Source organism: Mus caroli, unplaced genomic scaffold (assembly GCF_978045245.1).
Source record: "Mus caroli unplaced genomic scaffold, Mus_caroli_1 scaffold_1, whole genome shotgun sequence".
NCBI lineage: Eukaryota > Metazoa > Chordata > Mammalia > Rodentia > Muridae > Mus > Mus caroli.
Genome location: NW_028227256.1, coordinates 124,374,703 through 124,397,981, shown reverse-complemented (window position 1 = coordinate 124,397,981; position 23,279 = coordinate 124,374,703). Strand labels below are relative to the sequence as shown.

Below are 23,279 nucleotides of genomic sequence, written 5' to 3'. Positions count from 1 at the left end.
AATAAGATTTCTGTAAATTGATTGATTGATTGATTGATTGATTGATTGATTTTGAGATAGGGTTTCTCTGTGTAGCCTTGGCTGTCCTAGAGCCAGGCTAGCGTCAAACTCCTCTTGCCTCTGCCTACCAAGTGCTGGAATTAAAGGCATGTGTCTTTTATTTTTATTTTTAAAGATTAATTTAAAGGGGCAGGAGAGATGGCTCCGTGGTAAGACCACTGGCTGCTTTCTAAAACACCGGGGTTCAATTTCCAGCACCCACATGGCAGCTCATAACTGTCTGTAACTCTAGGTCCAGAAGATCTGACACCCTTCACACAGACATACATGCAGGCAAAACACCAACACACATGAAATAAAAATTTTAAAAGATTTATGTATTTTATGTACATATATGTCTCCACACCAGAAGAAGGCATTGGCTTCTTGGTGCTATAGTCATAGACAGTTGTGAGCCTCCATGTGGGTGCTGAATATTTAACTCAAGACCTCTAATAGAACACCCAGTGTGTTTTAACCACTGAACCATCTCTCCAGCCTCAATATTTTCATTTTTTATTGGTGTCTATGTGTATGTGTGTATTTGGGTAAAAGTAACTTGTATTCAACAGGTGTAATTGTCATCTCAGAAGCTTACTCCTGAATTAACTCACCCTTTCTAGCTTTCTTGACTCTGGCTACCTGGTTCAACTCCACTGTTCTGGCTCAAACTCCTTTCCAAGCTGACTGATTCAAACTGCCTTCTCTCGGCTTCTGACTGAATTGCTCTTTTGTTCTGTAACTCTGGCTATCTGTTCTAATCTTTTGACTCCTTCTTCATCTTTGGCTCATTCTATCTTTACCTGCAACCTGACTCTGCACTGCTCTCTTAAGTCCCCTCTCTTTCCTGTGCTATTCTTGTGCAAGTTGGGTGTATCTTATCTCTGATTCAGTCTGTCAAATCTTTCTCTGATTTGTCACTTTGTCTGCCTTTCAATTAGACATCTCCTTCAAACATGGCTGCTTCCTTCTACATACTAACCTTACCTTCATTGTTAGGTGTATACTAAGGGTGTGTTTATATTACAACCAGATCATACTACAATCCAGAGAGAGTCTGCATTCCAGCCAGATCACACAGACCTAGAAGGTCTTCAGATGTGTTCCCTTGCCAGAGCAGCCATGTTGCTAGAGATTAAAATTCCTTTATAGTCTGTTGTGTATATCTGTATGTCTGTGTCTTTGTATCTGTAGATATGTTCTACAGCACACATGTGGAAGCCAGAGGACAACTTCTATGAGTCCATTCTCTCTTTCTACCATCTGGGTCCTGAGGATCAAACTCAAACTTTCTTTTTATGAGTGCTAGAGAATTAAGCTCATGTTCTTATGCTTGCAGAGCAAGTGATCTTACCAACGGAGTCATCTGTCCAGACTCTGTTTACATAATTTTACATCTCTGTGTGTATGAGGTATATATAGATGGTGAGTGGGTATGTATTGCATGTGTCTGTATCTATGGAGGCCTGAAGTTGATGTTGGGCACTTATTCATTCTCCACTTTATTTATTGAGGCAGGGTTCTTTCTCTAAGTTGAGACACTCTCACTAGCCAGCATGTCCTGGGGATCTTCCACCAGCCTTCTGAGTGGGATTACAGGCAGCTACCAAGCTTGTTTAGCTTTTCTGTGGGATCTGAGGATTTGAACACACTGAGCAGCAAGTGCTTTGTACATTAAGCCACTCCCTCATTACATCCTGCTTTTCCCATATAAAAGAAAGAAGCAAATAGCAATAGAGGCAGAACATTGGAACCACCTACTGTTTTGCTGACTTTTATGTCATTAAATCATTTTTTCTCTCTTTAAGGAAATTATATGGAACCAGCAAGATGAACAAAAACAAACTGATTCATGATTTCCTTGAAGTGGTTTCAAGGGGTGACGTGGAATGCATTTGTGGCCATATACCTGAAGTCCACTCAGTCCTTGGAAATCTTGACTTTCAGCACCCACAGACGGGAAACACGCCTCTCATTACTGCTGCGGAAGAAAATCTAGCAGAGGTATAGTGGGGAGGGAGAAATTAAAGTCTGGCAGGAAGCCTTTGGTTTCCTGAAACGTGAGGGCTTCCTGTTCCTCCACCAATGAACTCATGTTCCTAGTCCTTACAAAGTCCCAGCTCAGGGGTCGGGATCATTCTGACAGCACTGTCTAGTGTGCTGCTTTCTGATAGATCTGGAGGATTTGCAGTTGTTGTTGTTGTTGTTGTTGTTATTTTAAGCTTCCAATCGCTTTTTAAAAATGAATGTAGACAAAACCAAACCAAACCAAAACATCTCACAAACAACTCTCACACAGTCACACCCAAAGGCCATTAGCAATACCCAGGCTGGCCTTGAACTGGGTATGTAGCCAAGGATGACCTTGAAGTTCTGATCCTCCTTTCTTTACCTCCCCAGCACTTGGATTACAAGTATGGGTCACCATGCCCCATCAATACAGTACGAGGGACAAACTCTAGGGCATCATGCATGCTAGGAGAGCCCCTAACCTTCTGAGCTGCAACCTCAGCCCTTGTAACGACTGCCTCCTAAAGTCCTCAGTGGCCTTCATTCACGCCACTCCACTCTCCCATGCTCCCTTCTGCCATTACGTTCACCACACTGTTTCTTTCTCACCTGTCTCTCTAATCCCACCAAACTTTGAGGAGTTGAAGTCTGGGCAGTTACGTGGTTCCTTGTTCAGGGCTTAGAAGAAAGATAAGTCACGACACACACACTGGGCACCTATTCCATACTTGTTGAAAAAAACATAATTACCTCAGGATTTGAATGTAGCTTGTGTACTCTCTGGAAATAAATAATAAAAGACATATCTGCAACATCCAGGACTCTATAAGCCAGACCAGAGCTGGAGTAGATTTCTATTGCATAGCAAGGACAAGACCCTGAACCCAATACTTGCTGCTGAACAGATAGCTAATAGAAATGTATACATATGAAATATCATTACAGGGATGGGTTAGGGTAAGTAGGTAGATGTTAGGTAGATAGATGGTAGATTGGCTGATAGTGTAGATGATAATAGCCAGATAGGTAGATACATGGAGATGACAGTTATGCAGACAAAAATAGATGATTGATGATAGATTGATAAATGATAAATAAACAATACATAATGAGTTTCATTTTCTAAATTATAAACTACTTTAAGACTTCAGTGTTGGAATTTTGGGAGCTGCGGTTGTGGCTCAACTGATAGTGTTTGCTTAGCATGCATGAAAGCCCAGGGTTGAGTCCCAGAACCACATAAACCAGGAGTCATGGCCCAACCTTTTATTCTAGGACTTAGGAAGTAGAGGCAAGAGAATCAGAAATTCAGGGTCCTCAAGGACAGCCTGGACTACATAGATCCTCTTTCAAAAAAAAAAATAAAGACTTCAATGCTTATATGGATTTTTGTTATTGGTGTTGGGTTTGTTGTCATTGTTGTTGTTTTGGTGGGTGTTGAGTGTGTAAGTTGTCACTGTGTATCCCTGGATGGTCTACAACTCAGTGTAGACCAGGCTGGCCTCAAACAGAGATCCGCCTACCTTTGCCTCCCAAGTGTTGGGAATAAAGGTGTGCACCACCACACCAGCCGTTATAGAGATTCAGTCTCAACATTTAAGGAAGTAAATCATAGTTACCTGCACTCAAATAGTTTGTTGTGGTGGTTCTGGGGACCATCTTACAGATGCTAGGCATGAGCACCAACCACTGGGCTATACCCCCAGCCTACAATCTTCCATTTTTATTCCATTCTTACCTGCCTTTCTTTTTTTTTTTAGGATTTTTTTTATATGAGTACATTGCAGTTGTCTTCACACTAGTAGAGTGCATTGGATCCCATTACAGATGGTTGTGAGCCATCATGTGGCTGCTGGAAAATGAACTCAGGACCTCTGGAAGAGCAGTCAATGCTCTTAACCGCTGAGCCACCTCTCCAACCCTTATCTGCCTTTCCTTTATCATGAATGAGAGTCATATCTAGTCTTCTATCCAACCCTGACGGTACAACTGCCACTCAAAACTATGAAGAATTCTAGAGATGGAGCTAGAGAGATGGCTCAGCATTTAAAAGGATTTGCTATGCAATCCTGGAGACCAAAGTTGTCATCCCAGCATCCATAGCAAGCAGCTCACAAATTATGGAGGGATCTGATGCCCTCTTGACCCTCATGGCCACCCACCCACCCACCCATACACATAAATTAATTAAATAAAAAAATAACTTTGTAAGTCAGGCATGGTGACATACTTCTTGGATCCTAGCAATCAAGAAGCAGAGGCACACAGATCTCTTTGAGCTTGAGACCACCCTGATCTACATAGCAAGTTCCAGACCAATCAGGGTGACATAGTGAGACACTAGCTAAAAGAAACAAAACAAAAACAAACAATGGGCGGCGGTGGTGAATGTCTCTTATCCAGCACTCGAGAGGCAAAGGCAGGTGGGTCTCTGAGTTTGAGGCCAGCCTGGTCTACAGGTCAAATTTCAGAACAGCCAAGGGCTATACAGAGAAACCCTGTCTCAAAAAACAAAAACAAAAACAAAAAAACAAACAAAAAACCACCACCAACAACAACAAAAAAACCCAAGACAAACAAAAACAAAAAAAGAACTTTAAAAAATTGGGAGAAGGATAGAAATATGCTCGCTGGTAGTGGTGGCACACACCAGTAGGATTTGCTGAAGGAGGCAGAGGCAGGAGGATCACGAGTTCGAGGCCAGCCTGGGCTACAGAGTGAGTTCCAGGACAGCCAGGGCTACACAGAGAAACCCTGTACCAAAACCAAAAAAAAAAAAAAAAAAAAAAAAGAAATAAAGAAATATGCTCAACATATGTAATTATGAACCTTTTTAAATTGAAAGTAAAAACGCGTCTGTTTGAATCGTAAGAACGTCATTGTTTTGCAGGTTGTGGAGATTCTTCTGGAAGGGGGTGCAGATGTCACCCTTTGCAATTACAGCAATCAAACTGCGCTCCATGTGGCTAATGGTGACATCCAGAGACAGCTCTTGGCCGGCAAGGGAATCCAGGCTCCCCAAATGCAGCTCCTACGAAGCTCGTGGCAAGGTGATCTGGAGCAGCTTCAACACTTGCTGGTGGGTTACAGTGATGTTTACCATGGGCAGAGGTGGGGAGGGGTGTGCAGGGGTGGGCAGGGGTGGGCAGAGGTGGGGAGGGGTGGGCAGGGGTGGGCAGAGGTGGGGAGGGGTGGGCAGGGGTGGGTAGAGGTGGGGAGGGGTGGGCAGGGGTGGGCAGAGGTGGGAAGGGGTGGGCAGGGGTGGGCAGAGGTGGGCAGAGATGGGCAGAGGTGGGCAGGCAGGCAGCAGACAGACTACACCATCCTATGCCCAGGACAGCAGGACTCCTTAAAATTTATTTTTATTTACATTTAAGCTTTTACATTTTGTATATGTATATTTGTGTATTTGTAGGTATATTTGTGTGTGTGTGTGTGTGTGTGTATGTGTGTGTGTATACAGGTATACAAGTGTGCGAAGAGGCCTCAAGAGGGTGTTAGATCCTCTGGAGCTAGAGTTATGGGCAGTTGGGAAATGTTTACTGTGGGGTTTGTTAGCTGAACTCAGGTTCTTATAATAAGAGTAGCAAGCACCCTTAACTGCTGAGCCAGCTCTTAGGGCCCCCAACCTCCTCCCAAAGAAGAAAAGAGTTATTTTTAAATGCAATTCCAGGACGTTTCGGGCAGGAGAGTGGTGAAAGATACAGGACCAGACAGGACACAAGTAGAAAACAAGATTCTAGCCGGGCGTGGTGGAGCTCACCTTTAATCCCAGCACTCGGGAGGCAGGTAGATTTCTGAGTTCGAGGCCAGCCTGGTCTACAAAGTAAGTTCCAGGACAGCCAGGGCTACACAGAGAAACCCTGTCTCGAAAAACAAAAAACAAAACAAAAAAAAAAAAAAACAAAAAAGGAAAAGAAAACAAGATTCTAAAAGAACAAAGCAGCAACCTATTTCCACCCCCTTCTAGTTAAGTCACGCTTTAGCCCCTGGGAAATGATGATCCCCAGGAAGACCCAGAGGACCGCTGTCAGCTTGCTCAGAGCAGTTCCCTGGATATCACTGCCATTTGCACAGTTGCTGTTTAGATCCCTTTGGGCCAAGTGGCAATTATTATCTTTATCCTGAAAAGGGAATCAGAGAGCGTACACATTGCACAATATTTAGCTGTGCCCAAAGAACTTTAGAGGAATATATTTGTGTGTGTGTATGTGTGTGTGTGTGTGTGTGTGTGTATTCATGTGGACAAATCTGCATATGCATGTGAAGGCCAGAGATCCACCACAGGTTATCATTCATCTGGTGCTATTCACCTTATTGTTTTTTGAGACAGTCTCTCATCTGCCTGGATCTCACAGAGTAAGATAGGCTGGCTAACCAGGGCTTCTCTAGTCTTCCCTGACCCAGCACTGTGGGTGGGAGGGAATGTCATCATGCTGTTGTGTGACATTACTCCTGGGGGACGTGAACAAATGTCTACTTGCCCCAGATAGGGAACCAAAGACAGACTGAGGTATAGATACTACCGAAGAGACAAAGATAAGGGATAGGGGAGGAGGGAGAAGGGAAGAACAAGGGAGAGGGGGACGGGCGCATTTGTCCCAGGGAAACAAGGACTGCCTCTGGATAAAGTGGAGTCAGATGTGGTCCATAGGAAAATGGCAATTTATAAAGGTAAAAAGAATAAATCCTGTGTTTAACTTTAATTGGGCATGTTATTAAGGGAGCTGAAGGGGCCTTTTGATTGCTGGATGTCAATACCTTAACAGCTGGACCTTGGTAGTCAGCTTTAGGAGGGGGAAGTGGCCAAATAAGAGAATAGACCTTGGTGGCTAACTTTAAGAATATAATCTAACAGTTTATATTAGGCAGAGGGAATGGGAGAGAAGGGCCAGGCCTGCCAGAGCCATGCTTACCCTGACCAAGCTGGCTAGAGTCCCCTCAGGTGACACCTCATGAAAGCTAGGAGTCTGGTGCTCAGTGCACAACCTACAGACAGCTCAGCAGGTTGGAGAAGGTCCTTTGAAGTTAGTTTAGCCTGTCTAACCCTTTCAAGGTAGCTTGGCGGCTGTCTGTTTCTTCCAGGCAGTTCAGCTTGACTCTACTTCTTCAAGGCTGCAAATCTGAGATGGACTCTCAGTAACAGTAGAGGAAGAAATCTGGTCAGTTTCAGGGAGTTCCTGAGGCTACTATGAGTTTTTCACTCACTGTCTCTTTTTGTTGTTGTTGTTCTTTGTTTCGTTTTGGTTTGGTTATTGTTTGTTTTTCAAGACAAGACTTCTCTGTGTAGCCCTGGCTGTCCTGGAACTAGTTGTGTAGACCAGACTGACCATGAACTCAAAAATCTACCCACCCTTTGCCTTCTGAGTGCTTGGATTAAAGGCCAGCATTTTGTTGTTGTTCTGTTTTGTTGAGATAGAATCTCGCTATGTCACCCAGCTTTACTTCCTGTCTTAAAGAGCTTCCCTGAAAGATGGAATGTGTGTCCTCTCTTTAGAGCACCCTGTTTATTTACCTCCCTTTAACAGCCTATGCTTTAATGAGTGCTCCTCCTCCAAGATGACCTGTTTTAATCTCAGAGGAAACTACCATCCAGCATGCGCCTGGGTTTTTATGTGGGCCCTGGGGATCTGATTTTGGTCCTCATATTTCCATGGCAAATACTTTACTGAGATTTCCCCTCCCCCGCTCCCCACCCCAAGCCTGAAAATTCATTTAAAAATCTATTTCTGTTTCTAATCATGTGTCTACGTGGGTATCTGTGTGTGCATTCTGGACACATGAGTCCAGGGCTCCTGGAGTTCAGCAGGGCACTGGACCTTTTGGATCTGGAGTTCTGGGTGAGAGTGAGCAACCAGGCCTTGGTGCCAGGAACAGAACTCAAGTCCTCTGCAGGAGCAGTACAGGCTCTCAAGCACCAAGCCATCTCCGTAGGCCCAAGGGTATATTTTTTTAAAAAGTTGTATTTGGGGGTTACTGATCCTCTTCTTTAGATCCTTCACCACAAAGCACCTTGCAAACTGTAGGAATAACAGAGGACTTCAGTTCTTAGCAGTTCCTTACGCCTGGCATTGATCCTCACTGCTGCTGTGAGACCGAGTGAGCTCGAAACTGAGAGAAAGTCCATACTGTTGCTAGGAAACTTTATTTTGTTGCATGCTTATTTGTTTGTTTGTTTTAATCCCTTATGGCAAAGATACAAACAGATCAAGAAATGAAAGACATCCCAACCAGGTCAAGTTTAATGACAATTGAAACAAAACCAAAGGGCGTTTTCCAGTCTTTCATTGTACATTTCTTGAGCTGGGGCTTTGAAATTTTTCCAAAAGCCAATCCATTTTGCTTAATGGTTTAATGGTCTTGTCACATGTAACTGTAACTCAATCTGTCTTTATAACATTATTATTATTACTTTTTTTTTAACCGCTGAAGATTTAAGGAACTATTTATTGGCTGGAATGTAAACTCAAGCTTAATCAACAAACACTAAATTGATGTGCTACTGTGCTCAAAACTCTCATATTGACTCTAGATAATAATAAGCATTATCTAAGAGGTAGTTTCTTCTCAGAGACTGAGGGGAAAAAAATTAACTAATTCCCAGAGCACGCTGCTGAGGTAATATCATTATCTCCATTTTGCCCTGGGAGAAGCTGAGGTAAAGCCTATATTGCCATGGCAGAAACTGAAACACAGATGGAAATTCGCAGGTGACTCTGGTCTATAAAACAAGCACTGGAGATAGTTTTAGCCTTCAATTTTTGGCTTTTCCATTCTGGCGGTTTGAGTTATATTTTATATATTTTACTCACTCTCTCTCTTTCCTTCTTCCTTTCTTTCTCTCTTTCTTTTTCTTTCTTTCTTTCTTTCTTTCTTTCTTTCTTTCTTTCTTTCTTTCTTTCTTTCTCTCTCTCTCTCTTCCTTTCTTTCTTTCTTTCTTTCTTTCTTTCTTTCTTTCTTTCTTCCTTCCTTCCTTCCTTCCTTCCTTCCTTCCTTCCTTCCTTCTTTCTTCCCTTCCTCCCTTCTTTCCTTCTTCCCTTCTTTCCTTTTTTTCCTCCTCTTCCTCCTCCTCTTCCTCCTCCTCCTTTTTTTCTTTTCCAAATGTTAGCCCCGGGTGCTTTTATCAATCACCATCCATCTTACTGTATGTTGAGACAAGGTCTCTCACTGAACCTGGAGCTTACCAGTTTGGTTAGAGAAGCTGGCCAACAAGCTGCAGTGATCCTTCTGGCCCTGCTTGCTCACTATGAGGATTAAAGGCATCCACTGCCACACTGGGCTGTTTCTGGTGGTGTTGGCTATCTGAACTTGGGTTCTCACACTTGTAAAGCAAGCAGTTTTTTTTTTTTTTACAAGTGAACCATTTTCCTGGCCCACATTTTACTTTGACAAAAGCAACTAATCGTATCCATATGTCACTTCTGCTTTGACTGTATAAATGCAGTTAGGTGACACGTCTTCCTATTGTCAATCATTCATTCAACAGTGTTCAGGGAGCACCTGCCCTATGTGAGTTATATGCTAAGTGACTTTCATATTGTGTAGCCAGTCATGCAAGCAACCCCGTAGGGAAACACTGGTATGTCACCCATACAGTACAACTTAAAAGGTCAGTTCTTGACCTTAGAAGGTCTGAGTTGTAGGGCCAGGACGTAGCTCAGTGATAAAAGCTCTTGTGATACAAGCCTGACACCCCAAATTCTATGTCCAAGACCCAAAGTGGAAGGAGAAAACCAACAAAAGTTGTCTTCTGATGGTATGTGCACACCTGTACTCACACACACACACACACACACACACACACACACACACGCTCAATCTCCAGCACCACATAAACCAGGTATGGTGGTGCACACCTGTCATCCCAGAGATGGAGGTAGGAGGATCAGAAGTTCAAGATCACCCTTAACTACAGAGAGAGTTCAAGGTCAGTTTGACCTACGTGAGACCTTATTAAAAACAAAACAGAACAGAACAGAACAGAACAAAACAAAATAAAGCAAAAGGACTTCCACCAGGATATACATGCGTGACCTCTTAATGGTCTCAAGAACATCAACAAAACTTAGAAGAGAGGCAAACTCCAGGTGTCATCAGGCCCTACTCAAAGTCATTGTCCTGTTCCTCGCTGTCATGGTGAAGCATGACCACACTGGGCAAATTTAAGCTCATCAGAGATCTCAGAACTGGGATAATTACTGGGATATTCACAGGCAGGTTAAAGGGTGTGAAGGCATCAGCTCCAGAAATGATGTGAAACTCAAAAACAAACCTAGAAGATGATGGAACAATCCGCTTCCATCCCATCTGTTTGTCTCGATGTACTGACAACCTCAGTGGTGTCATGGACCATGATGAAAACACACAGGAGGGGAAACCCTGCCATCCCAAGTAAAATACCAATAAAATGCCTCAATGTGGGGGAGGGAGAACACATTGAAGTTAAGGCATGCCTCAGTGCAATCCCCACTCCAGGGAAAAAAAGTTAAAATGAGGATTGGCCAAGAAATGAAACTGCAAAGATTAGTTTAAGTAGCCAAACAGAAAAACATAGCAGAAACAAAACCTTTTGTTGTTAAAGGCATGTGAAGAATTCCTGGATATAAACTTCCCCAACTCGCATGGTCTGACCCCTCTGATGCTGGCTGTGAGAGATGTGGACCTATTTGAGAGTCTGGATGTATTAACAGCCTACAGACCTGATGAAGTTCTAGCCGAGCTCCTCCGGCACCATGCGTGAGTACGGGTGATCAGTCAGCACCCACTGGAAGGCAGCTACTCCGCTGCAATATGCTGAAATTACATGCAAACCTAGATGACTGATTTTTTTATATCTTTATAAAAGGGAATTTATTGTAATTTTGAGGAATGAATCAATATTGAAACTGACCATTATTCTTAAGATATCTAGTTCTTCATTAGTTTAGATAATAGCCGTTTGGGTGCTGGGGATGTAGCTCTGTTGGAAGGCTACTGAGTTAACTCTCCAGTACATCAGACATATGTGGCCCATGTATCTGTTACTTACGCATGTGGGAGGTAAAGGCAGGATCGAAGTTCAAAGCCATGCTCAGCTGAGTTTCAGGCTAGCCTAGAATGGCCAGCTGAGTTCATACCTGGCATATTCAGCATTAAGGATGGAACACATAGCTTTGTGCATATTAGGCAAGCACTCTACCAGTTGAGATATGTCACGAGGCCTCTTGTTTAAAGTTTTGAGAAATGGTCATTCTCTTGGGTGTGTTTTGAAATAATTATTATCTACCCAACTTAAGAAGCTTTCTGGGGGCTGGTGAGATGGCTCAGTGGGTAAGAGCACCCGATTGCTCTTCCGAAGGTCCAGAGTTCAAATCCCAGCAACGACATGGTGGCTCACAACCACCCGAAATGAGATCTGATGCCCTCTTCTGGTGTGTACTTACATATAGTAAATAAATAAATCTTTAAAAAAAAAAAAAGAAGCTTTCTGTTTATTTGATGTCAGTGTTCTTATGTCTTAACAGATTTAGCCAATCTTAGCCAAATTAGATCAATAATCTTTGATGCTTCTTCTGTTCTTCCCAGAGATCCTAAGCTTTGTGATTTCAGCGGCAAGTCAGCAATACATTATGTGTCACAAATTGAGAGTTGGAGGAAGCAGCAGTTACTGGACATCCTGATGGATTCTATGCCCAGGCCAGGTCAGTATTTCTCTCTGAATGCAGATTCCCCAGCTTGAAAGTTCTGTTTGAAGTCTTCCTTTCTGTTTTTACATCTGTTTAATAGCTCCGTTCGTCTGTCTGTTTGAGACTGAATCTCACCTATGTATCCCTGGAACTCAGTACATAGACTTGACTGGCCTTTAACTCACAGGGATCCTCCTGCCTCTGCCTCCCAAGTACTGGGATCAAAGGTGTGTGCTATTATACCCCCTTCATCTAAACAAATCAAATCAGTAACTCTTTAATGAGCAGCGACTCTTTAAAGCACAGGGTTATATGCTCTAAAAGATGCAAAGAAGTCTTGCTCCACATTCTTGTGCCTCTGTGTGTGTGTGTGTGTGTGTGTGTGTGTGTCTGGGTGTGTCTGGGTGTCTATGTCTGTATGTTTCTATGTGTAAGCCATAAATCAATCTCCAGTGGTTTTTTTTGAGGATGCTATACATCTTACTTTTTCAAAGTAATTCATCTATGTGTATGAGTGTGTGCCTACTTGTATGTAGTGCTCACGGGGGCCAAAAGAGAGCCCCCTCTGGAGTTACAAGTAATTGTGCGTTGCTGTGGATGCTAGAGAACAAGCCTGGATGTCTGTAATAGCAGCAAGTGTTCTTAACCAATAAGCCATCTCTCCAGCCCCAAACCTTGCTTCTTGAAACTAGGACCTCTCACTTTTTCCTAGAACTTGCTTAGCCAGCTGGGCTGACTGCCTAGTTAGCCCCACGGGTCTGCTTGTCTCCACCTCCCCAGCACTGGAGCTTCTTATTCTATTTTGAGTTTTACTTACTTTAGTTTTAACTGTATGGGTGTTTGCCTGCATTGTATGTCTGTTTACTACATGTGTGCCTAACACCAATAGAGTCAAAAAGAGGATACCAGATCTGGAATTGATGTCATAGACAGTTGTTAGCTACCACATACCTGCTAGGAATCAAACCACCCAGTTCCCTGGCCACCTCTCCAGGCCCCTCCCCTTTTAATTTCAGGTTTTGGGAATTGATCTCAGCTCCTTATGTTTGCAGGAAAGCACTTGGTCAACTGAGCAATCTGGAGGACTAGGTCAAGCTATTTAAGGGACTGAGTGGTCTTCACAAATTCCCCATCAATTTTCACTCTGACTCCCCTCTCTTGCTATGGTATTGTGGGTAAATCATCTTCAACCCATGAGAGTCTTCCAGGGCAATTGAAGAGAACAAAAAAGACAGTTACCAGGCAACACAACCTTCAGTTTTCTAGGCAAATCTATTCAGAATAGAGAGGCTTCCTCCCACCCATGCACCAACAGACATCCATTCAAGGGTTCATCTTTAGTGAAAGGAGAAGGGCAAACATCTTTCCTCTTTCCCCTTCTGTAGGACTCTGGAAGACAGAATCATCAACCCTGTTGATGACTCAGACGGTTGAAAAGCTCTTTTCCATGTTCCAGCACCTTAGAGGGTGTGTCTGTGAGAATGACGTCATTAAGAATGAGTTGCTATAATTATGTTGAACCAAAATCTGACTCTTGGTAACTCTTTTTCTTTCATTCATGTATGTGAAGTATGTATGCAGTGTGTGTGTGTGTGTGTGTGTGTGTGGTGCATGAACATGCATGCCAGAGGTTAACATCAGGTGTCTTTCTCTATTAAATTCCACTGTATTTACTAAGGCAGGTTCTCTCACTACACCTGGAACACACTGCCCCTCCTAGAGGAGCTAGGCACCTTGTCCTGCAGATCCCCTGTCTTTGCCCTCCTGGTGCAAAAATCACAAACAATCACCACAGCTGCCTGGCTTTTATTACCTAAAGTTTCATCAGAATGCCTGACCATCATTTCAGGGAAACTTGACAAGATCTTAGAGACAGATCTTCACGTGAGACTGCTGGGTCTTAATAAAGCACAATGTTGATTCTTTTTGACAGAAAGACAAGCCGAGTCACTGCTTGACATCTGTCATGAGGCAGGCTCTACTCCAATGGAGATGACAGTTTCCCAAACTGAAAACCTCACCTTGCAGAGCATCAGCAGCAGTGAGGTAGGAGGAAATGGTGGGGAGGAGAGGGGGGGAGGAGAGGGGAAGTGGGGAGAGGTGGCTCAGCGATGAAGAGTGTGCTCTGCATCTGCAGAGGATACAGGATCAGTTCCCAGCATCTGCATGATAACTCACAACCACCTATAACTTCATTTTAAAGAATCCAATACCCTTTTCTGACTGCCAAAGATACCAGGCATGCGGGCAGTACAGACATATGCATGCAAGTAAATCATTTGTGTAGATAAAATAAGATGAATAAATCTTTTTTAAAAAACAGTTTTAAAAAGCACAACAATAAAAATGAAATGTCTGGTCTACCTACTATTTTATTTGTACTGCCTCAATGTTTTGTAATAATCCTATATGATTTATATAAATATCAATATCATGTACACATATTTTTGAGGCAGTCTTGTTATACTGTTAGAACTTACTATGTAGTATAAGCTGGTCTTGAACTCCTACTTTAGCTTCCCAGGATCCCATAGTATGTGACACCCCATCCAGCTGACTAATGACAGTATTAGTATAATCATGTTTAAATTGTAAATTAGGGGCTGGAGAGATGGCTCAGTAGTTAAGAGCACTGACCGCTCTTCCAGAGGTCCTGAGTTCAATTCCCAGCACCCACATGGGAGCTCACAACCACCTGAAACTTCAGTACCAGGAGATCTGACATCCTCTTCTGGCCCCTTAGCTAGGACTGCATGCAAGTGGCAGACATCCATGTAGGCAAAACATTAATTTACATAAATTTAAATATTCAAATTAGCTAGTTAGGTTGGGCTGTGTGTGTGTCTTAATTTCTACTGTCACAATAAAATCCATATAGTGAGTGAGTGGCTAATAAACAACAGAAATTTAAGTCAGGCAGTGGTGTTGCATGCACTTAATCCCAGCACTTGGGAGACAGGGGCAGACAGATCTCTGTGAGTTCAAGACCAGCCTGGTCTGTATAACAAGTTCCAGGACAGCCAGGGCTACACAGAGAAACCCTGTCCCAAACAAAACAAAACTACAAAAGCAAAACAAACCAGAAATTTATTTCTCAGTTCTAGAGACTAAGGAGTTAGAATAGGTTGCTGTCATGTGACTTTTCAGACATAAACACATGTCTAGCCATCTGTCAGAGTACAGACAATAGACCAAAGGAAAGATTCCATTCATAGCCAGCTCAGGGGAGCAGTGAGTTCATTAGCTTATTTATAGGATCATGGAGAAGGGGCTGTATACAGAACCATGGGTGACTCAAAGGCCGCTGGATCACCAAAATAAATGGGTGATGAATCCCGGAAAGCTGCATCCTTGAAACTTGTGTTCTATAAGTACCTCAATTAAAGAGTCTCTCTCTCTCTCTCTCTCTCTCTCTCTCTCTCTTTCTCTCTCTCTCTCTGTCTCTCTCTGTCTCTCTGTCTCTCTCTGTCTCTCTCTGTCTCTCTCTCTCTCTCCACTCAGCCCCCAAGTAATTCTTTTTTTACTGCTTATATAGCCTCAGGGTAGGTCAGAGTCTCGGTAGCTTTATGAGCTTCCTGACTCTTAGGAGTTCCCTGCTCTCTGCGGAAAGAATGTTTCACTTCAGAGTTTATACACGCTGGAAGCCTTTGGTTAGTTAGTTCCTCTTTCTGGCTCACTGGTGTCTTGACTAGGACCACTCAGGCCACTATCAGGGCTCCACTCTCATGAAGTAATTCCCTCCTTAAAGGTCCTACTTCCTCCTGACATCACTCTGAAATTTAGGACTCAAACATAAAATCTCTTTGGGGAGACAGACATTCGATCGGCCCCTAACTTGTATGTGAATAACACAGAAGGCAGTTTCTGTTTTGTCTGTATTGAATTCCATGTCATAGGATTCTATTTATTTTATAAATTTTAAATTTTTTTTCATTAATACTTTCTTTCCAGTGTGGGAGTCTTTTCATTTCTGAGTATTTTTACCTTCTAACGGTATTTAAATTTTTTAAATTACATTTATTTATGGGGACTAGAATTCAAATGCATATTACAGTGCTCATGGACATCAGAAGACAACTTTGGGGGATCAGTTCTCTCTTCCTACCATGCAGGTCCCAGGACCATTTTTGGCAGCAAGTGTCATTCCCCATTGAGACATCATACTTGACATTCCAACAGAGTTTTAAAGAAATCTGTTCACAACCTAGTTTCCTATGCCTTCTATTCTCCCCACCCTTCTTTCTCTAAGGTTTTAGAATCTTCAGGGAGTTGTAGTGTTCCTAAAGTTTACAGTGCCAGGGTCATAGGACTTTGTTATAGAACTGAGGCCTAGATGCGCCTTTCCATTTAAAAACAGTGTTTATTTTTGAGACAGGTCTCATGCATCCCAGGGCAGCTTCAAACTGCTTGCATAACCAAAAATGACCTTGAACTCGGGCCTCTGCCTCAGTTTCCCAAGTGCTGAGATTACAAGCATGTGCCTCCATGCCCAGTTATATATGGTTCTGGGCACAGTCAGCTACATCCCCAGCCTAGATGTAGAAAATTAAAAGCACAAAATCAACAGTAACAACTTCCATTAAAGGAGAATATCACCAACAATAACTCTGAGGCAGATGTTTCAGAAAGTAGTGGTGCTTGCTCCCACCAAGCCTGGCTACCTAAATTCAATCCCTGGGACCCACATACTGCAAGTAGAAAACTGAATCCCACAAACTAGCCTCTGACCTCCACATGTGCTCTGTGCCACAAGCATGTGTCCTCACGTGTACACACACACACACACACACTCAATAATAATCTTTTTAAGTCAAGTGGTGGTGGCACACACCTTTAATTCCAGCACTCAGGAGGCAGAGGCAGCCTGGTCTACAGAGCAAGTTCCAGGACAGAAACCTTGTTTTAAAAAATAAATAAAAATAAAATAAATGAAAATAAGTTTTAAAAATTAAAGACAATGTCTTCTATCATACAAAGAAAACATTTCCCTGTAAAGAGTTCTGAGTACTTCTTTATAAATCAAGTTGGCTTTCAAACATAAGGCTTATTTTCTAGAAGGCCAAAGGGAGTTTGGGAAGTTGTGCCCCATGATCAGATCAGAGAGCAGTCCTAGAGAAAACTGTAATCAGCTTTGCTGCCTGCTTCCCTCTGGGGTTCTATCTGCAGTTTCCCTGGGAGCAGGGCTTTCTTGATCTTCTGTGATGCCCCAGGGACCAGCTGTAGGCTGACCTTGTCGCTCCTCGAAGTTTGTTTCCCTGTGACTGTGTCTGAAGGATTCTTTCCACTTATCCGTGCAGAGGGCATTTGTAGCAGCTTAGCAGCTGGGATGCTGAACCCATAAACTAGAAAATATTGAGGGTGGGATTTCAGCTTTGATCATCCGTTGTCATTACGCAATTAATCATTTCTGCTACGGGGAAACGGAACCTTCCTCGATGTTTAAAGTCCTAAATACTTTATCCAATTTAGAAGGAATCCACAGTGTCAAAGTGTACCCTTGGAAGGTCAGCATTCACCCTGCCAACAAACTAGTATGTTGAGTCACCACCTTAACGTTTAGATTTAAAAAGTGTGTATGTGTTCACACATGTGTGTATACATGTGCAAGCCAACCTTGGCTGCTGTTGCTCTGAAGCCAACCTATCATGGCTGGCTGACCCCGGGTAACCACACGTGCGTGCGTCTGCTTCCCAGGGCTGGTGTTATAAATGTGTGCCCCAACACCAAGCTTTTTAATGCGGATTGCACTTACTGAACTCAGCTGCTCATGCCTGTGTGGCAAGTGTTTGACTGAGCATCTCCCCAGAGCCTCTCTGAGCTTTCAGTCTGTGATCTTACAGGACTTGGACCTTGAAGATGACTTCAGCCCATTCATATTGGCTGGGGAAGGAGCAGCTCCCAGGGGTGAAGACTGGCCACGAAGGACAGAAGGTATATTGACTTGTCCCTAAAGATAGCATTGGTGCTTTGGGGTTCTCTGGAAATTTCAGAAGTATGTGGTGCAATTTTGAAAACAACTTGCAAAAGGAAAGAACAGAAGCTGGAGAGACAGCCACTGGTAAAGTGCTTGCTTTACAAAGATAAGGCCCTGAGTTTATTCTCCAGAGCCCACATAAAAGAATGCCTGATGCCCCAGCCTACCTAGTGAGTTTCAGGCCAGGGAGAGACCCTGTTCCCCAAAGACAAAAACAAAACTTACAAACAAGAAATCAAGATGGACAGTCCCTGAGGGATGACACTCTAGCATCATGTGTATGTTCATATACATAAACACACACATTCAGAAGGAGAGGGAGAGGAGGGCAGGGGGGCGAGGAGGAGAGGGGAGAGGGAGGGAAGGAGGGCGGGAGAGAGGGTGGGAGAGAGAAAGAGGAGAGAGAGAGAGAGAGAGAGAGAGAGAGAGAGAGAGAGAGAGAGAGAGACTAGGACTACCGCCCCCCCATCTTTCTGTTATATCCTTTATCTGGATGAGGCTTGGCCTGCTGACCCTCCCCGGACTGGCCACCTGCTCCTGCTCTCTGTGGTTACATAGTTACTGTTCCAGCCCAGCCCCAGTCTCCTGCTTTCAGTTTCCCATCATTCCTTTCCTCTACCTCTGTGCCCTGCTGCACTGTGCCAAGCAGCCTCCAGCCTTCCTTAGTCTTATTCACTGCTTTTCTCCAGGCTGAGTACAAAGCATAATTTGGTAACAGTTAAAATAATGAACATCATCGAACCTGATCATCCAACCTGGAAAAACTGATGAAAACAAACGACCCCTGCCCCACTCTGGAAGAGTCCTGTGCTCAAACTACCTCTGACTCTCATAAACTTTAAAGCCAGGTCCTCAGAAGGCCCAACAGCGTCTCAAGTTGCCTTCGTGAGGCAGGGCGGGTGGGGGTGGGGGTATGGGGGTGGGGGGCTGAGGGGTTGAAATGACTTGTTCGATTTAGCTGCGACTTGATATTTTCTTGCTGGCTTCTTTTCAGATGGATTTGTGCATTATCTTTACAGCACTCTTAAGGTTTTAAACCTTAATAATTCAAAGAAACATGATCTTTTTGACAGACTTTCTCCTTGGAGCTGATGGATTTCAGTTAATATAGGTTCTCTGGGAGGCAGGTGCTGACTGTTACATTCAAGGGGAACTTTTATCTCCAAACAGGACACTGATCAGTCAAAGACTCTCCTCTCCATCTGGAAGATTACATTTTAGTTAATTTTTTTCTACATGTATATATGTGCGTGGATATACACATACCTCAGCCCATTACACAAGTCAAAGGACAACCTGCCAGTCAGTCCTTTCCTTCCACCATGTGGGTCCTGAACACTAAACTCAGCTCATGGGGCGTGTGTCAGACTCCTTACTAAGCAAACCTACCCTGCATCTGGAAATTAACATAAAACCAACCTTTCGATATTATGACTTCAAACTGTCATCCCAAAGCTCACACTCAAGAACAGTGCACTCCAGTCTCTCTCTCTCTCTCTCTCTCTCTCTCTCTCTCTCTCACACACACACACACACACACACACACACACACACACACGCTTTCATGATATTTTAGCCAAGTATATAATTTTGTGGTGGGCCACACTCACCACCATCCTTAGCTGGAGGTGGCACATACTTGGCACAACATGAACGTGCTGGAGAAGTTGGCCAAGCTCACCCCCTAACTAACATTTATTCTATGACCCTTAGGAATAGACTGATCTAAATAGACTAAAGCATTTCATCCCCTGGGAGTTCACTCCTTTCTTTCTTCATCTACTCCCATCATGACTTTCTACAGGTGTGGAGATTATTGTGACATTTCCACCGGATCCTCCCCAAGAAGCAAGCCAAGAAGATTTGAAAGAAAGCAAGTAAGGAATGTCCTCCAAGGTACTGGGTTGTAATCTAAGTCAAAAAGATGACAGTTGTGTGGCAATGAATGCGATGAAGAGGGGCTGGACAATAAATAGACATTTCAGGTGTGTGGGCCATATGATGTCTGTTGCAGTGATGGAGCTCAGCTGGAAAGAACACTTGCTGGCAAGCATGAGGATCAGAGTTCAAATCTCCAGTATCTATGTAAAATGCTTGGAATAGATATGTGTATGCCTATAACCCCAGCACTGTGGGGAAGTAGAGACAGGAGGATTACTGGGAATTACTGGCTGTCAGCCTAGCTTCCGGTTTAGTGAAACACCTTGTCTCAAAGAAGGTTAGTGTGGGACACCCAATGCCCTCCACTGGCTTCCATTTCAGTGCACATAGGCAAATGCACCTGCACACAGAGGAGTAGCCACCCAACACACACACACACACACACAGAGAGAGAGAGACAGAGACAGAGAGACAGAGAGACAGAGACAGAGACAGAGACTGAAGGTCTGATTTGGCTTCAGGGCCATAGCATACCTACATTGTTCTGGGAAAATGCTATTCTGTAGCCCATGACCAGTACAAGATAATGTTAGTACAGAACATGAGGGTGAGCATTAGTAATTTGGTAATACAATCTCACGTCCACTGATCAGTTGATGCAAAAACAGTTTTTGACTCTTGGCATTCCACTCTAGTTTTCATTACATTTGTCAAAAAGTATCACTCGGCAGTGACTTGGAAGGTTGTAAGATGGGTTCTTCTGGCACTAGAATTCAAAAGTCAGAGACAGGAAGATGACTACAAGCTTAAGGTCAGCCTGGTTTACACATCTTCTTCTAGGGCAGGCGGCACTCTTGAGAAATCTCTTTCCCCAATGAGATGTAAAAAGTGTCTACCCCTCCTTATAAGGTCCCAAAGACAAACTAAAGCATGGCTCTACCAGAGGTCACTTAGAGAGCATGGAGGGGGGGGGCTTATGGGAGCATGGAAACCCCAAAGCAGCCACATTGGAAAGTCTTCAACCAGTACCGATGTTGGCTTCCCCAGAGTCAGGTATGGAGTCTTTTGTCAATTAACCTTCCTTAGCATTTATACCCTAATACCTCCTGAGGTCCCGTGCAATTACGACAGAATTGTGTACAGTTGGTTGGCAGGGCTAGCTAGATTCTCAGGTGAGGTTCCACGACCCTCCTAGTAAACTAGCTAGTGATAGATCTCCTACCAGCAGGGATAGTCAGCCTGATGGAAATGGTAGCTGTTTTGTTTGGAAGATTTAACTATACAAAAGCAAGGCTCTGTCTCTCTCAAAGAACTAAACGATGGAGTTGGGGTGCATCCCAGCAGGCGGAGGGCTTTCTTAGCATAGAAGCCCTGAGTTTGATCCTCAGTGCTGCATAAACCGGATATGGTGGTGCATGCCTGTAATCCTGACACTTGGGAGGTAGAGGCAGGAGGCTTCCAAGTTCAATGTCATCCTTGGCTACATAGCTAGTTTGGGACTAGCTTGTATTATATAAGACCCTGTCTCAAAAAATCAATAATAAAAATAAGGCAATAAAAATAACTAATGAAAATAGAAACTGGTTTCCCGTTGCAGACAATTTGAGAGTACTGGCCTGGCTAATTAATTCGTTTTGGCTGACTCTCTTGTTCCCAGAAATGGGGACTAAGAAAGGATCACTGACTAGGACTGAGTCCAGAAGGCAGAGTTGGCAGGAGCAGGCCAGAACATGCAAGGGGACTTATCCTGTTAGGAGTCCACAGCCCCACTCAACCAGACCACGTGGGAACCCATTTTCCTAACTTCCCAACACCTTCTCTGGTCTGAGAACTGCAGATCTGGAGGATACAGGGAATGTACCATCGGTTTTCTGTAACTGGCAAAATACTCAAGAGAGTGTACAGAGAGGAGTTTGGTTTGGTTTCAGAGGTTCATTCCACTGTTGCTTTGGTTTTGTGGTGTTTCACTTCCTGGTAAGACAGCTGCACATCATGGTGGAGAGCAGGCTGGGGAGGAGGCTGCTTCCTTCAGGGTGGTCATGAAGAGAACATGGTGACAAGTGCCAGAACCCCCTCCAGGACATTCTCCCAGCCATTAAGTACCACCTCCTCTGACACCTTCATATGCAAGGGACCAAACTTTGACCACCGAGAGACCCCCTGAGATCTGAACCATACCAGCAAATGAGTCTTCCCCATCTCTCTCCTTTTAGTCAGGTGACTTCAGAGCATCAGGAGCGGGAACAAGTGCATCCTGTCTCTCCACCAGATGAAACGGAGATGGTGGTCCTCACGGGGAGGATGCTAGCCACATGGCCTTCACTTCTGAAGACAGAAGGAAGTTCTGAGGAGCTCTGTGGTGTGGACGTGGCTCTCTCACCACCCAGACCTTGCTTAGACTCAAGCCTTGCTGCATCTGCAGCTGGGGAAGAGGCTCCTTGCGTTCTGAAAGCACAGCAAAGGCAATCTGATGGTGAGTCAAGCTCTTTCTTATGCGTGCACTTTTAGAGTATCCATACAGGTACATAATGTATGGCAAGTGTATGCCCCCTCACCCTTCCATGTTCTCCCTCTCCTCACCCCTTCTTCCTGCTAGTTCCCTGTCCCTAAACAATCTTACTTCTCTGTTCAGGCCGTATATACTCATATGATTTTATGTATCTCTACAAAAATATGGAAACCACAAATAAGAGGGAACATATTAAGTTGAGCATTTAATTCTACAGTGGAGCTGGAGAGAGAACTCAGTGAAGTGCAAGCACACGGATCTGAGTTCAATTCCCCAAGCCCATGTTTTTTTTTTTAAAAAAAAGCCAGATATGATGACATGCACTTGTCACCGAAGCCCAGGGGAGGCTGAGTCAGAGGATCCCTGGGGCTCAATGGCCGGAAGCCTCGCCAAATTGACAGATTCCAGGCTAGGGAGAGGTCTTGTTTCAAACAAGGACAGTGGTGCCCAAATGGTTGTGTCCTCTGAATGCTATAGGCACATCATGGAACGAAGATGCCTTTGCCTCTGCACATATGTGCGCGTGTGCATACATACACACACTACACACACACACACACACACACACACACACACACACACACGACTAACAATAGGCATAATAATGACAATACTGAAGGCAATGGGAGCAAATGGCTAGAAAGGAAATGCATTCTGTATGTGTTTCAGGGAAGAATATTTCAAAACCAAAAATAAATAAGCTAGTGTAGGAGCCGGGCACGTGGCTCAGCTGGTCAAGTGTTTACCTAGCAACCACGAAGCTCTGGGGTTGCTTCCCGTTCTAAGCTGTGCATGACACACACCTGCAATTGTAACACTCGGGGGGTGGAGGCAGGGCGATTGGAAGTTTAAGGATATCCGCGGCTACCTAGGGAGTTCAAGGTACTAACTACATGTAGGCTGCTCTATGAGACCAGCTCTCAAAAACAAATGAACAAACCCATAACACCCCTTCTGGTAGCTTTAGGCTAAGGTTTTCTGAAATCACTTCACAGCACCCTGTACACCACACAGGGAGAATATACTCTGAAACACTTTCCCGCATATCTCCTGCTCCATCCACGAATTCTTCAGCCTACTACTAAGAACACCCAATTCTTGTTTCTTTTCTTATAGAGTTTCCTACCTCTGACATGAGATGCAGTAGCCGAAGAACTGAGGTATGATTAGTTCCAGCGTGTTTGACTTCATTAAACAACAA

The 23,279-nt window shown here is 43.9% G+C and overlaps 1 protein-coding gene across 1 annotated transcript in view; it reads left to right on the top strand.

Annotated features, from left to right (window-relative positions):
* The window catches only part of Map3k19 (mitogen-activated protein kinase kinase kinase 19), a 40,508-nt gene that overhangs the window by 2,879 nt on the left and 14,350 nt on the right, over positions 1–23,279 (top strand). The window contains exons 2-10 of the mRNA XM_085840754.1: positions 1,848–2,043; positions 4,940–5,128; positions 10,631–10,785; positions 11,614–11,729; positions 13,648–13,760; positions 17,555–17,645; positions 19,493–19,565; positions 21,783–22,042; positions 23,195–23,238. Of these exons, the coding sequence (XP_085696880.1) occupies positions 1,870–2,043; positions 4,940–5,128; positions 10,631–10,785; positions 11,614–11,729; positions 13,648–13,760; positions 17,555–17,645; positions 19,493–19,565; positions 21,783–22,042; positions 23,195–23,238 (1,215 nt within the window). The 5' untranslated portion in view covers positions 1,848–1,869. The remainder of the gene's footprint in view (positions 1–1,847; positions 2,044–4,939; positions 5,129–10,630; positions 10,786–11,613; positions 11,730–13,647; positions 13,761–17,554; positions 17,646–19,492; positions 19,566–21,782; positions 22,043–23,194; positions 23,239–23,279) is intronic.